Source organism: Emys orbicularis, chromosome 20 (genome assembly GCF_028017835.1).
Source record: "Emys orbicularis isolate rEmyOrb1 chromosome 20, rEmyOrb1.hap1, whole genome shotgun sequence".
In the NCBI taxonomy this organism is placed as follows: Eukaryota; Metazoa; Chordata; order Testudines; family Emydidae; genus Emys; species Emys orbicularis.
In genome coordinates this window covers 18,054,446-18,069,916 of record NC_088702.1, presented here as the reverse complement: position 1 = coordinate 18,069,916, position 15,471 = coordinate 18,054,446, and the positions used below count along the sequence as shown (strand labels likewise).

The window sequence follows — 15,471 nt, the reverse complement described above, 5'->3', positions numbered from 1 at the left end:
GAATGGGATTCTTCCGTCCTAAGTGATCTCCAAAGCTTCATTTTTTTCTCCAGTTAAAACAACTTTTTGGTAAGAAATTTGAGCCAATTCACACGTCGAGGGGGCAAAGGTCCAAACTTGAGATGAGACATTTCTAAATGATTGAAAGGAAACGGTTTGAGGGATTGGAACTGAAGAAAAAGTTCGGCTCATGGAAACATTGGAGAGTTTCGACTTTTCAGTCCAACTTGGGACTGGGACAATTTTTTCCAAAAATGTTGGGGCCGGGGGAACCTACAGCAGTTCTGGACTGATTGGGCTGCCCCAGGTTTTACTGGGTCACAGATTGCCTGGTTCAAACCCCAGGGGTCGGAGGTGATGAGAAGAGTTTTACAGAAATGATTCCTAGTAAATCCACCTGTAGAATGGAATGGCCAATAGGAACCTTTCGTGGCAATTCCCTCCCCGTTCCATAGCGGGAATGCGATTTCTGTTTATTCTCTAGAACAGCGTTTCTCAACCTGGGGCTCCCGAGCTAAGTTCCCTCAAAGCTGCCCAGCCGCGCAGCAGGTGATCAGGGGCTGCGCAGGCAGGGAGAGGCGCCTCTTCCCCAGCCCCAGAGCTGCCGTAGCCTGGGAGAGGCGCCTTTCCCCCAGGTCTGGAGCTGCCGCAGCCAGGGAAAGGCACCTCTCCTCCGGCCCCAGAGCTGCCCTGATGGGAGAGGCGTTTCTCCCCCGGCCCTGGGCTGCTGTGGCGAGAGAGGGCTGGGGGAGTCCTCTCTCCCCACTTCAGTGCTGTGGGAGCCTGCACCCCAAACCTCTCATTCCCAGCCCCACCCCAGAGCCTGCACCCCTAGCCAGAGCCCTCACCCCCTGCACTCCAACCCTCTGCCCCAGCCCTGAGCCCTGTCTCACACTCCAAACCCCTCGGCCCCACTCCTGCCACAGATCACCTCCATATTGGGGCACATAATAAAATTCATTCCGCACATGGGCGTAAAAAATTAGAGGGAACATTGGTCACGCCCCAAAAGGGGGTGGCGAGGCTATCGTAGGGGGGTTGTGAGATCTAGGGGTACCATATTTCAAGGACACTGCCGGGGGGGTTTCAGCTCTCCGGCCGCCCAGCTCTGAGGGCAGTGCCGCCGCCAGCAGCAGCACAGGAGCGAGGGCAGCAGCGCCCCACACTTCGGACAGGACAAGGTTTCATTTTATTACAACTCAGCAGCAACAAGCGCGATGAAGGGAGGACAGTTTACAGCCAGGCCAGAGAGAGACGAGGACAGAGCTGAAGCCAATGCAGGCTCTTACCAGCGCCGTTCAAGAGACCAGCTAGGCACCGGGGTGGAGTGCGCCAGCGAGGCCCAGACAGATGCGGCTGAGTGAGCTGATCTCCGGCCTGGGCAGCGTAGGGAAGCCACTGGGGGCTTCAGTGCCATTGACTGCAGGGATAGCGCCGACATGCTTTACTTAGACTTCTCTGAGCAGAGCCGGCCTTAGGATTTATGGGGCCCGACGCTGTATGATTCAACTGGTGCCCCTGTGCCCGACTTGCTCTTAGCAACACAAACAGAAGCTCACAGTACTGGAAAACTTGCCAAGTGCACTTCATTAAAAACAGTTTCATTGTGCCGCCTTCACCCCTAACCCCTGCACTTCCCTCCCACCTGCGCCCCCAACCCCAGCCCTGCACTGCCAGCGTGCCCCGCCACTTCGCCCCCTGCCCAGTGCCCCCCACCCCCTTATGCCCAGCAACCCCTGTGACGTTGCACTCGACATGATTTTATGAGAAGATGCTAATGAGTGTGACTATAATGTAACTGGAATATGCTACATGCGAAAGCTCTCGATTGCCGCTTTTCTGCTCCAGGTCCATCCCCCTCCTCCCATTGGTTTAGTGCCAGTTTCCTCCTCTTGACACTGGAATATTGCGGATGGGCAGGAAAAGCAAACGCCGCCTGCTTTTATTTTCCTTTAACTTTCCCTCCTCCCCAGCCCGGTTGTGTGTGCGCCTCTCCCTCCTCCCAGCCCGCTGCTGCTGATCCCTGCTGGGGAAGGGAGGAGAGGAAAAGGTGATGGTCCAAAGGGGATCCTGGCGGCTGGGCTTAAACTTCAGAGAGGAGGCAGGTGGAGTGAAAAGGAGACTAGGAGAGAGATTGCAGGGAGTTGCCGGCGGGGCAGGGCTGTGGGCAGAAGAGGGGAGAGGAGCAGGTACAGTGTGGGGCTGCTCTGAACAGCTGCTCTCCCCTGGGGCCACCAGCCTGCTCCCCAGGAGGCCCTAGCGCGTTCTGAACCAGACAAAGTCACTCCCCGCGCTCTTTTCCCTTCCCAGCCAGGCTCCCCCCAGCCATCCCCAGCCTGGTTCCTCCTTCACCCGCCGCTCCCTGAAGTCCCGTGCCCAGCTCTACCCCCAAGCTCAGCTCCCCCATTCTCTTCCCAGCCTCTGGGTATCCACCCCCACTCTGTTCCCAGCTTTGCCTGGCCCCCCAGCCCAGCTCCCCCCAGCCTGGTTTCTCCTCTGCTCCCCACTTCCTGAAGTCCTGTGCCCGGCTCTACCCCCCGAGCTCAGCTCCCCCACTCTCCTCCCAGCCTCCGGGTACCCCCCGACTCTCTTCTCAGACTTGCCCGGCTCCCTCTGCTCACTCACATGCAAACTTTTGCTCCTAGCCCCGTGATGCCCTGCCCGAGCCAGAGCCCTCAGGCCGGCTGAGGAGTGAGTGGGCAGAGGGGAGGGGCCAGGGCGTCCGGTCGGGGAGAAGCCTGCCGGCCCAATGAGGGGGAGCGGCCGGAGCGGAGCCTGAGTCGCAGCCAGCGAGGGTGGTGCCCCAAATTTTCAGGTGCCCCACGCAGCCGCGTATGCTGTGTATGCCAAAGGACGGCCCTGCCTCTGAGTATGTCCAGTGATTTGCTGTCACTTTGTGGGGGTGGGAGTGGGGTTGTCACAGCCTGAAATATTTTCAAAGTGGGGCCCACCCAAAAACAGTTGGAGACCCCCTGCTCTAGAATGGGTTTACTGCCCTTTAGGACAGTAACATTTTCCATCTGGTTCCCTAGGCCGGAGTGTCTCAGCTCACCACTGTCCCAGAGTCCCCCCTGCTATCTAGTCTTGGATTCAGAGAAGAGGCCCTGCATTTAAACACCTCACAGACTCTAGCAAAGGTTGGGGAAGTTACTGTCTTTGAGCTCCGCTCTAGCTCAACTCCCAGATCTGGGCTGGAGCAGAAAACCCTGAGGTAGGTTCTCCAGCCTGGGCCGGGCACAGAGTTGGCCGGAAAGCTTTCGATAGAATAGTTTTCCATTGGAAAAGGCCGTTTTGTCAAAAGTACAATGTTTCAGGGGGGACGTGTCGGTTTTGGTGGGGAAACGTCTAAATGAATTATTTTGACATTCTCATTCTGGGTGCTATTCCTGGCCTTCTGGCTGAGTCCCTTTCTGTGACTCAGTTTCCCCCTGTGTATAGTCGGCTTATTGATACTGACCTTTCTGAGGCACTTTGAGATCTACAGATGAAAAACACCAGCTAGAGGGGAAGGATTCTCTGCTACACTACAGAATTCCTGTAGGAGCTGGGGCAAGTCACTTTAGGCACCTAGCTTCCCTTGAAATCAGTGATGTTGCCTGAGTCTGCAGAGAGCCTGAGCCAATTGCTCTGAAATCAATGGAAGTTACGTGCTTAAATACCTGTGAATTTCTAGGCTTCAGTTTCCCCATCTGTAGAATGGGGGTAATAGCACGGCCCTATCCTGAGATGTGGTGGGAGGATAAAGACATTAATGAAGCCTGAAGCGCTTTGAGCTCTACTAATGAAAAGCACTGTGTAAGAGCTAGATATCATTTATTGTGCTGGCTTTAATGATGCTGGGCTAAGTCACGGTAGATGGGATCTGATCCCCACGGCCTTATTTTTACAAGTAATGGTAACTTGCAGCTTGCTCTGGAGTCGTCCGAGCGGCTGATTCTCCTCCGGCTATGGCAGCGTGCAGCTGATCTTTATGATGGTTTTGTTATACTCACGGGAGGCTGGCTTGAACTCGCTCACCAGCGCACTGAGCTCCTGAATCTTCGCCTCCAGGTGGTCTCTCTCTACAGCGCCCAGGATCGCGCTGAGAATCAAGTCGACACCCACGCCCAGTATCATGCCAGCCACGGCGCCTATCACAGAGGCACCGATCTTGGCCAAGACCATGGTCGTTTGGGTCAGGACTCTGCTCACCACCTGCGATAACGCCAGCTTGATGAAGATCCCCATGGCCACGGTCCCAGCGAGGCCGCTCACCACCGTGGCCACATTGCGCAGAATCTGCATCTTCTTGGCATCAGGCTCCTGGAAATCGTGAAGCTTTCGGTAGAGATCTGGCTCCAGTTCGCTCTTCAACCTTGCATCGATGGCCTGCAGCGTGTCTTGGATGGACTTTATGGCTGCGAGGAGTATGTCGCAGTTCTCCCGGACGGTGCCGTTCCTGTTCATCTTAATGGGGTGCAACTTGAACTGACAGTGTGTGTTTAAGACTCCAATCAGCTCGTTGGTGGTATCAAAATTGAGCTCTATGCAGTCGATCAGCTCCTGGTGTAACCGCACCACCTTCTCCCGCCTCGCTGGGTTGTCTGGGTACAGGATATCGCTCCAGGACATTCTCGCGAGAGCTGCCAGGAGAGGGAGAGGAAGGAGGCATTAGCCAGCGCTCCCCACTGCACCCCCCGCGCAAATCACAGACTTAGCCAGTGCAGAGACTCAGCTGCCATTAAAACAAAAAAGTCTCCAGGGCCCTGATCCTGAAAGGTCTTTAGGTGCCTAATTCCCGTCAATCCGTGGGAGTTCGGCGCCTAAACACCTTGGAGGTTCTAGGGAGGAAGGACTCGGCCAGTGGGTCCCGCACCCCCGAAGGCATCACACCTCACCAAACCACGTGGTCTCGGGAGGAGAGTGCCGCGAGGAGCCAGCCAGAGCCTCCAGCTGGGAGAGGGAGAATCCGCCCAGCAAGCTCGGGACTCTCAGCCCCACTCCCCAACAACCCTAAATGGCCAGAGATCCCCCTCGCCCCAGCAGTGTCCCAGCTACTGCCCCAGAGACCCCCACTTCTCCCCCCACACGTTACCTCCCCACATTCCCCCGATCTCTGTCCCAGCACCCACCCCCTCCATCCCCAACACCCCCGAATCCATCCACCCCAGGAGCGCGGCAGCATCCCCCATCTACCCGGCCACCTCCTGCCCCAGCCGCGGAGCTGCCCAGTGCTCGGCAGTTGCATGACTTGCTCCCTCCCCCCTGCTGCCCGGGGGACCCAGCTGTGGGGCAGAAGCTGCCGTTTCTGGCTGTCTGCAGATTAGCCCATGAAGTAATTTGCACACAACGCCAGGCCTGGAGCTGGTCGCAGCTGGGCAGCTTTGTTCTGGCTTCAAGGGGCACCTGGGGATAGTTTCATTTTTCGCCTCCTCCCCAGAGCTGGGCGCAGTCTCCAGTCAGGGTCTCCCCGCTATCCAGAGGGGATCCCACCTCCCGGCTCCTACTCGCTAGTCACCCGTTTCCCCAGCCCAGGGTCGCGCTCACCCGCTTAGCCACAGCATCCCCTGGGGGGCTCACGGGCAGCTGGTTCCACAGGACACCTGGGTCCTTCCCAGAGCTGCAGCTCGTCAGGGTCCCCCTTTGGAAAGCAGAACTCCCCCCCCCCATCGGTTACAGACGGGGCAGCTCCCCCTTCTCACAGCGACCCCGCCCCCAGCCTGTGGGTGACTGATATTCTTTGTCCCTAGACATGGCACCCCCGTTGTTGGAGGAGCCCAGTTCACCAAGCGATCCGGGGGGCTCTCACTGCACGACCCCTGCTCCCATTTGTGCCTCCTCCGATGGGGCGAGTTACCTGCTCGCTGGGCGGGTGGGAAGCTGAGGGGCCGTTCGCCTGGGCAGAGCTCAGCTCAGCTCCGTGGGCAGCAGCCAGGGCTCTCCGGAGAGGATCCCTTCGCTGTGACGCTCTCCGCACGCCGGAGCAGGGACTCTCGCCTTTATAGGAGGCTGGTCCTTGCTTTCACTTTCCCAGTCAGCCTCCGAGATCCCATTGGCAGAGCCGGAGCCCAGCTGTGGTCAGGAGCGCGGTGCTACTGGGACTCAACTGCTGCCTCCTGCCTGCGGCTTCCAGTTCCCCGCGTGGGTTCCAGGAACTCGGGTCTGGCTGGTTTCCAAGCCCCGGTTTTCTCCTCAGTCACGAGGGGCAGAAGGATCCAGGATCTAATCAGTCCATGAGCCAGCGAGCCCGGCCGGGCCCCCGCTGCGAGCGCCTGCTGCTGGCCCTGCCCGGGGGAATGGCGACCCCGCCCTTTGGCTTGTGCCAACTTTCCCTTTCTCTCCTAACGGGAGCTTTATAAGGAGAGGCGGAGAGCCGGTGTCGTCCGCTCCTTCGCCCGCCGGGACAGCAGACACGCCGAGGTGAGAGCCCCCTTCCCCTTCCCCTCTCTGGGTCGCAACCAGCACCTGAGCAGCAGCCGGGACCCCCCCCCCCCCCCAGTCTGAGCTGGCTGCGGAGAGCCGGGCCGGGCCCCCCCCCTCCGCCTCCTCTCGCCCCCCCCCCCCCGTCTGAGCTGGCTGCGGAGAGCCGGGCCGGCCCCCCCCCCTCCGCCTCCTCTCGCCCCCCCCGTCTGAGCTGGCTGCGGAGAGCCGGGCCGGGCCCCCCTCCTCCCCCTCCTCTCGCCCCCCCCGTCTGAGCTGGCTGCGGAGAGCCGGGCCGGGCCCCCCTCCTCCCCCTCCTCTCGCCCCCCCCCCCCGCCCCTCTGAGCTGGCTGCGGAGAGCCGGGCCGGGACCCCCTCCTCCCCCTCCTCTCGCCCCCCCCCGTCTGAGCTGGCAGCGGAGAGCCGGGCCGGGCCCCCCTCCTCCCCCTCCTCTCGCCCCCCCGTCTGAGCTGGCTGCGGAGAGCCGGGCCGGGCCCCCCTCCTCTCGCCCCCCCCGCCCCTCTGAGCTGGCTGCGGAGAGCCGGGCCGGGCCCCCCTCCTCCCCCTCCTCTCGCCCCCCCCGTCTGAGCTGGCTGCGGAGAGCCGGGCCGGGCCCCCCTCCTCCTCTCGCCCCCCCCCCCGTCTGAGCTGGCTGCGGAGAGCCGGGCCGGGCCCCCCTCCTCTCGCCCCCCCCGTCTGAGCTGGCTGCGGAGAGCCGGGCCGGGACCCACCCCCCCCCCCCAGTCTGAGCTGGCTGCAGAGAGCCGGGCCGGGCCCCCCTCCTCCCCCTCCTCTCGCCCCCCCGTCTGAGCTGGCTGCGGAGAGCCGGGCCGGGCCCCCCTCCTCTCGCCCCCCCCGTCTGAGCTGGCTGCGGAGAGCCGGGCCGGGCCCCCCTCCTCTCGCCCCCCCCGTCTGAGCTGGCTGCGGAGAGCCGGGCCGGGACCCACCCCCCCAGTCTGAGCTGGCTGCGGAGAGCCGGGCCGCCCCCCCCCTCCTCTCGGCCCCCCCCGTCTGAGCTGGCTGCGGAGAGCCGGGCCGGGACCCACCCCCCCAGTCTGAGCTGGCTGCGGAGAGCCGGGTCGGCCCCCCTCCTCCCCCTCCTCTCGGCCCCCCCGTCTGAGCTGGCTGCGGAGAGCCGGGCTGGGACCCCCCTCCTCCCCCTCCTCTCGCCCCCCCCCAGTCTGAGCTGGCTGTGGAGAGCCAGGCTGGGACCCCCCCCCAGTCTGAGCTGGCTGCGGAGAGCCGGGCTGGGACCCCCCTCCCCTCCTCTCGCCCCCCCCCCCCCCAGTCTGAGCTGGCTGTGGAGAGCCAGGCTGGGACCCCCCCCCAGTCTGAGCTGGCTGCGGAGAGCCGGGCTGGGACCCCACTCCTCTCGGCCCCCCCCCCCGTCTGAGCTGGCTGCGGAGAGCCAGGCTGGGACCCCCCCCCCAGTCTGAGCTGGCTGCGGAGAGCCGGGCTGGGACCCCACTCCTCTCGCCCCCCCCCCCCCCCCCCGCCCGTCTGAGCTGGCTGCGGAGGGCCGGGCCGGGCCGGTTGGGAGATACAGACAGAACCAAGTGTTTTGCGGGAATGTGTCGATTTCGACCCGATGGGTTTCGACGCGGGACACGGCTCTGGGTTGAGTCCTTTCGCTTCGGCCTTTATACGCCACCAAACAGCCCTTTAAATCCCACCCCCGGGATTCGGACCAGCTGAGCGCAGCCAGCGCATTGCACCCTTAGCCACAAGAACCTGCTTCGGGGGGGGGGGGGCGCAAACTTTTATGGCTGGGCCGAGCCCCCTTTGAAAATATTTCAGGCTGTGACGACCCCACCACATCCCCCACAAGTGTTAGCAAATCACTGGTCATAGAGGAGAACTGAGTGAAGCCTCTAATCGCCATCCCTGCATCAGCGGCGCTGAAGCCCCAGTGGGCATCGCTGGCGCCCTCCACCCCGGTGCCTGCCTGGTCTCTTGAGCTGGGCTGGTAAGAGCCTGCATTGGCTTCAGCTCTGTCCTCGTCTCTCTGGCCTGGGTGCAAACTGTCCTCCCTTCATCGCGCTTCTTGCTGCTGAGCTGTAATACAATGAAACCTCGTCCTGTCCGAGGCGTGGGGCGCTGCTCCCCTTGCTCCTGTGCTGCTGCTGGCGGCGGCACTGCCCTCAGAGTTGGGCGGCTGGAGAGCTGAAACCCCCTCCCCGGCAGAGTCCTGGAAATATGGTACCCCTAGAGCTCGTGATCCCCCTCAATAGCCTCGCACCCCCTTCTGGGCCCGGCCCCCCAGTTTCAGAAACGCTGACTTGGGAGTTTCCGAAATGATCTTCTTCAGCGGGCACCGATCACTTCCACCCGGCGTCATCACGGATCCACACCCACGCATCCAGCTGCTGCCCCAGTCTTGGGGACCCTGGGGACCCTCTCCGGGTGCAGCCCTGCCGAGAGCTGGAACCCCCAGCCAGCCGCCGGCCCCCTGGGTGCAATGCAGCCCTTGAGGGTATGTCTGCACTGCAACTAAACACCTGTGGCTGGCCTGCCGGGCTGCAAACTAGCAGTGTAGACGTGCAGGCTTGGACTGGAGCCCAGGTGGTGGGACTGTGCCTGGGGGGACGGTCCCAGAGCCCGGGCTCCAGCCTGAACCCAGATGTCTACATAGCAGTTTTTAGCCCCCCAGCCTGAGTCAGACCAGATGCCGCTGTTCCACGGGGGTTTTAGTCCAGTGTCGACGGACCTGAGACTCCCCCGTCACTTCGACACACCCTGTCCCCGGGCTCCACCCCAATGGCGCGCTGCCTCCGGTTCGCAGTGTCGCTCTCTTGGGGCCCGCAGCAGCTGCGAAGTGGGTAATGGACTGACGTGATTTGCACGCCCCAACTAGCACAGCAGTGCCCCTGTACCTCACCACCGCCGGCAGGGACAGTTCCTGCCTGACAGCTGTTAGTTAGAGTGGGGGTCATGCCCTGGAGCATGAGAGTGTTTAATCTTATCAAACTTAACAAAAAAGAAATAATTTTCTAATGTCATTCTGGCTCTCCTCATTAGCCATATAAACGTCAGATCCCTTTCTGGGTCTTGCTAGGCTCTCTGCATCAGCAAGATCATGAGGCAGTGAGTTCCACAGGCAACTCCCAGGGTTGTTGTGAAACAGCATTCCCTCTACTCCATTTCATAGGGGCTCCCTGTCGGTTCCATCGCACATCCCCTTGGCCTTGCGCTGGGGATCCTGGAGGGGAAACTCTTTAAGCCCCTCACCTGCGCTCTCTGCTTTGTTTCCCAGCCTCGCAATGCTCTCCCTGTTCTCCGGCACAGAGAGTGAAAGGGAGAGGCTCGTGCGCGCCAGCCAGTCCCTGCTCGACTCCCTGGAAGGATGCATCTCGGCCACCCACGCTCTGCTCCGCATCCTCAACCAGCATCTTGACACCAGCGTGTCCCTGGAACCGGTGGGGGGCAGCGTCGGTATGGGGGAGAGCCTGGAGCGCCTGCTGCGGGCGGCGCGGGAGATGCACGCTGCGGCGGAGCAGACAGACAGACACGTGCGGAAGAACGCCAGCCGGGACCTCTACGCCCGCATGGCCTCGCCCGACACCTCCCTGCAGGAGAAGGGGGCCATCGTCCGGGACTTCCACCAGGCCACCATGGGGATCTTCGGCAGCGTGGGTGGCCCCGTGGCGGCCGTGCTGCTGCGGAACGCCGGCCTCCCCGAGCGGCTGGAGGCGGCTCTGCGGGAGTTGGAGGCCTCCCCGGTCCTGCACCTGCCGATGGACGCCCTGCGCCAGAGCAGCGAGGAGATCGCCAGGGCTGTGTCCGCTTCTGCCACCCCTGGGGGCCCAACTGTGGAAACGGCTGCAGAGCCCCCCGAGAATGGCCCCTTGTCCAGGACCGGCGTGGTGCAGAGTCTGGGCGAATACCTGCCCGATGTCCTCACGGGGCGTCGTGCTAGGAACGCCCTGGCAGCGGCCGCTGGGCACCTGGAGGAGGTGCTCCGGGCGCTGGCACCGGCCTGCAAGTCTTTCCAGTTGGTAGCTGCCGCGGCTGAGGTCTACATGGCCCTGGTCATGGAGCAGCAGCCGGGAACGGGCGAGGGGCCGGGCCAGAATCCTGCCGGCGTCGCCCATTGACCCGCGCAGGCAGAGCCATGACAGCGCCCCCTAACCGCAGCTCACGCACGGGCAGGCTTTGCCCCGGGCTCTGCGCTGGTTAACGAGCCCGGCAGAGCCCAGCGTGTGGGGCTGGCAGCCGGGAACCGCAGCTAATAAAGGGAACTGAGCAAAATGGCAGGCCTGAGTCTTACTGGTTTGTCCCGGCTGGTGTGCTGGTCCAGTGGCCTTTGAATCAGACTCCCCTCCCGGCCCCTGGGGTAAATCAGGAGTAACTCAGGGAGAGGGGGGCCAATGGGGCCAATTCCCCTCTCTGATGTAAATCAGGAGTAACTCCATTGATGTCAAAGGGCCGATTCCCCTTCACTCTGGTGTAACTCGGGGGAGGGGGGGGTCAATAACCTGAACCACAAATGTTCTGGTTCTGGTTATTTTTCCAGCAATTTTTTTTGTGTGGGGGCGTTTGCTGAAAAAACAAAATAATAAAAAAATTCATTTTCAAAACCCCTTTCTGGTAAAAATAAAAACCCAGGTGGTGGTTTGGGTTGAAAGTTTGTGGTTTGGGTTTTTTTAAAAACTTCCTTTTTTAAAAAACAAAACAAAAAAGAATTGAAAACTTTAACTTGATTTTTCTTTGTTAATTCAAAACTGACACGTTGGTCCCAGCTTTGGTTCCAGGGTTTTCCCGGGTTTTGCAAACTGCCTCGTTTCATGTGCAAACAGGGAGCCCAGATCCCCCGATATCAGGGGCTTTGTCTGGGACCCCCCAGACCGGGCAGGACGCTGGGTGGCCAGGGGTGGGTGTGAGTGAGAGCTCATTCCCCAGTGGGGGCTCCCAGCCCCTGGGGGGTCAGGGGTCAGGTCTGGGCGTTGACCCGGCCTGTGTTACTTTGGGGTGGGCTGGCCCAGAACCCACCCGCCCACAGGGCCCCGGGGTGGAGCAGGGGGCTCCGGAGTCGCACTGCAGTGGAACCAGCACCAGGGAACAGATGCTGGGGTCAGGGAGCCACAGGTCCGGTGCTCTGGGACAGTCGCTGGGGGGCTGTACAGTGAGCCAGCCCCCCTTAGGGTCTCGCTCTGTCACCAGGAGAAGCCACTCGGCTTCCCCACCTCCTGGGACCCAACCTCCGTGCTTGCAGCCCCCTCCCTCCAGCAACTCCACCTGAGACGGACACCTAAGGGAGACATGTACCCCCAAAGGGGGCACTGCCCCCAGCATCTGCTGGAGCTCCCAGCCAGCGGGGGAAGGGCAGGCAGGTTTGTTAGGTGGCTGCACCCAGCATGGCCAGTCCTCGGTCAGCCCAGAGAGCCGGAAGCTACAGCCTGGGCCATGGGCAGCTCCAGGCCCTAGCCAAGTATGTCCGCCCTTGGCTCCCGCTCTTCCAGCTGGCTTCCTGCAAGAGGGGGCGGGGGGGTCACCCTGGGCGTTAGTTGCTAGGTCGGCAATGTCCCAGCAGATTGGCTTTGCCACTGTCTTCATGGACTCGCCAGCGACACGGGCCCCAAATTGAGACAGCCAGGATCAGCCGCCCCTGGGTGGTAGCCTGCCCAAGAGAAAACAGTCCTTTCCAGCCCCTAGGGGCCAGCGTGGCACATAGGGGAAACTGAGGCACAGACGGTCTTCATACAAAATAGTGCAGACTCTTCCCACTGCGCTAATCCATGCAGGTGCAACCTGAGACTCACAGGAAACGCATGTGAGCAGAGCTCCCATGACTGCCGCTGGCATGGACACAGCCACGGGACTGAGTAACTCCCCCGCCCCCATGTGTCTTGGGTGTGGGGCAACACACACACACTCACACACACACAGAGCAGGGCTCGTCCCCTCCAGCAGACACACATGCACACAAACACACACAGCACCTCTATGTCCAAGGGGTTCCTTTGTGCATCAGATATGCCCCCGCCCCGAGATTCCCCTCATGTGACTGGGGTATGTACCCCAGCCTGCTGGGTGAAGTGGTGTCTAATGGTTAGAGCAAGGGGGCTGGGAGCCAGGACACCTGGGTTCTGTCCTGGCTCTGGGAGGGGAGGGGAGTGGGGCCTAGTGGTTAGAGTAGGGGACTGTGTTCCAGGACTCACTGCAGCCGGAGGGTTTTTTGGCAGTTCTGCCAGGGTCATTATACGTTTGCAGGCCCATCTTCCAGTCCTTGCCCGGCCCACTCGCCCTATTGGGTGGCAATGAGGAGGCACTGGGCACCTGACAGTTGAGGAGAGGAGATCTGAGGCCCAGGATCAGGACCCAAGCCCATGTGTCCACCTCTGGCTTGTTGGCTCTGGGCCACGGCCCAGCCCCTCACCCATGTTCCCTGCCATTCCCCTGCGCTAGACCCACAGCTTGAAGTTTTGGGTTTCCCCAGCCTGGCCCCAGGTGCTCCGTACAGTGGCTGGTACGGAGTCACCCTGGGGTAAATCAGGAGTAATGCCATGGGGACCGATTCCCTTCTCCCTCACCTGGGGGTAAATCATTTCTGTAGCTCTTCTCAGAACCCTCCCCAATTGTCAAATGTCCTGTTTGACATGTGGCTCCTCCCCAGAGCTGGGCGCAGTCTCCAGTCAGGGTCTCCCCCATGCTGTATCCAGAGGGGACCCTACCTCCCAGCTCCTACTCTCTAATCCCCTGCTTTTCCAGCCCAGGGCCGTGCTCCTCCTCTCACCCAGGGAGCTCTGGCCCAGTGGGTTCCACCAGGATCTCTGGGTCCTTCCCGCATTGCTGCTTTCCAGGGTACAGCCCCCCACCATGTAACTCCTACCAATATCAATTGTGTCCCTCTCTTAGCCAGTGTACTGGGCGCTCACGGTGGGTTGATTCTCCTGGAAAATCTAGTGATTTGTCCCATGTCACAAGAGGAGTCAGTGGTGGATTCGAACCCAGATCTCCAAATGGAGGCTGGCCATTATCAAAGAGTCTGTAGCACAAGTAAGGATGTTAATGACTTACGTTCATGGGCAGTGCTATGGCCAGTGGGAGATGCCACCCCTTAGACTGCACAACCATTGGGAGACACCAACTCTCAGAGTGCTCTGCCGTCGGGTAGAGCGCTTGGCCGATGGGGGAGACGCTCTCTGACGCTCCTTTCACCAACCGTGGGTGCCAAGAAGAGTTGATTTGGCACCAACCATTGGGGATCTGCCAAGTGACACGTCTAAGCCTCGCTCCTGTACCCGACGTGGCCCCCATGCGATGGGAACGTCGCTGGGCGAAATGAGGACAACCTGCCAGTAGGAGGTAGTTAGGCCGGGAAAGGAAGGACACTTTCTGTAGCCCAGAAACCCTGCTCCCCGGCTGGGAGGGGGTTAAATGCCAGAGGACGTTGGGAGAAGGACGAGGCGGGGAAGGATCGGTCTGGATGTGCCATTGACGTGGGTGGAGATTAGGGGAGAGCATGGGGGCCACGGCCCCCCAAACTGAATACGAGCTACAGGCGACGTGTGGGGAGGCACCTAGATTTCTCCCTGGCAGTTGGTCCTGCTTCCTCCCCCCAGAGGAACGTTGGGGGTGGGGTGGGGAGGTGACGCCAGGACCTTTGTCTCTGGTGGTCAGTTTCCCCCCTGGGCTGGGTACAGGGAGGGCAGCAGAGCAGCGACCCGCGGCAGAGCTCCACTTTGTATGGACCCATCTTCTGTTGTGGGGGGAGAGAAGCTTTCGCGCGGCTGTTGGATGGACACCAGGCTAAACAACTCCAAATGCCGGTCCCTCAACTGTGCTGCCATGCACAAATTAAGGTCTGCCAGGGTTTGGTTTGCTGACTGAGAGCCAGGCCCGCTTCCTGACTATCTCCCATTTCTGGGAAAGGGGCAGCTCAGCCTGTTACTTTCGGTTTCCATCAGAGTCAGATGGAAATGCAGGCTCCAAACGGGCTCTTGGGACTGTTGGTTGGAGTGGACCAAAAAGAAACCCCAAGCAAGGAAATGGTCTGGTGCCAAAACCCCGAACTCTCTGCCCCCACCCCCTGCCTGGTGCACAAAGAGAAACATGGGAAATTGGTCCCTTCCAGTCTGTCTCCCGCTTTGGAAGACCTGAGGAGATCAGGCACTGGGCTGATTCTCAGCCATAGAATCATAGAATCGTAGGACTGGAGGGACCTTGAGAGGTCACCTAGTCCAGTGCCCTGCACTCATGGCAGGACTAAGTATTATCTAGACCATCCCTGGCAGGGGTTTGTTTAACCTTGAAAACCTCCAATAATGGAAATTCCACAGCATTCCTGGGCAATTTATTCCAGTGATTAACCACCCTGACAGGAAGGTTTTCCTAAGGTTCACTCTAAACCGTCTTTGCTGCAATTTAAGCCCATTGCTTCTTGTCCTATCCTCAGAGGTTAAGGAGAACAATTTTTCTCCCTCCTCCTTGTAACAACCTTTTATGTACTTGAAAACTATTATCATATCCCCTCTCAATCTTCTCTTCCCAGTGTTTTCAATCTTCCCTCATACGTCATGTTTTCTAGACCTTTAATCATTTTTCTTGCTCTTCTCTGGACTTGCTCCAGTTTCTCCACATCTTTCCTGAAATGTGGGGCCCAGATCTGGACAAAATATCGAGTTGAGGCCTTATCAGCGCGGAGTACAGCAGAAGAATTACTTCTCGTGTCTTGCTTACAACACTCCTGCTAACACATCCCAGAATGAGGTTTGCTTGTTTTGCAACACTGTTAACTCATCTGTTCCTTCCTAAGTGGAGTACTTTCATAGAATCATAGAATATCAGGGTTGGAAGGGACCTCAGGAGGTCATCTAGTCCAACCCCCTGCTCAAAGCAGGACCAATTCCCAACTAAATCATCCCAGCCAGGGCTTTGTCAAGCCTGACCTTAAAAACCTCTAAGGAAGGAGATTCCACCACCTCCCTAGGGAACCCATTCCAGTGCTTCACCACCCTCCTAGTGAAAAAGTTTTTCCTAATATCCAACCTAAACCTCCCCCACTGCAACTTGAGACCATTGCTCCTTGTTCTGTCATCTGGTACCACTGAGAACAGTCTAGATCCATCCTCT

General features: G+C 60.1%; 2 protein-coding genes across 2 annotated transcripts in view; one reads left to right on the top strand and one right to left on the bottom strand.

Annotated features, from left to right (window-relative positions):
- The window catches only part of LOC135892833 (single-pass membrane and coiled-coil domain-containing protein 3-like), a 178,238-nt gene that overhangs the window by 75,990 nt on the left and 86,777 nt on the right, over positions 1–15,471 (top strand). The window lies entirely within an intron of this gene.
- Positions 3,795–5,965, bottom strand: LOC135892502 (single-pass membrane and coiled-coil domain-containing protein 3-like). Its single transcript, XM_065420293.1, has 2 exons — positions 5,837–5,965; positions 3,795–4,622 (listed from the first exon to the last, which is right to left on the bottom strand). Exon 2 carries the CDS (start codon positions 4,609–4,611, stop codon positions 3,946–3,948), a length of 666 nt encoding a protein of 221 aa, XP_065276365.1. The 5' UTR covers positions 4,612–4,622; positions 5,837–5,965; the 3' UTR covers positions 3,795–3,945.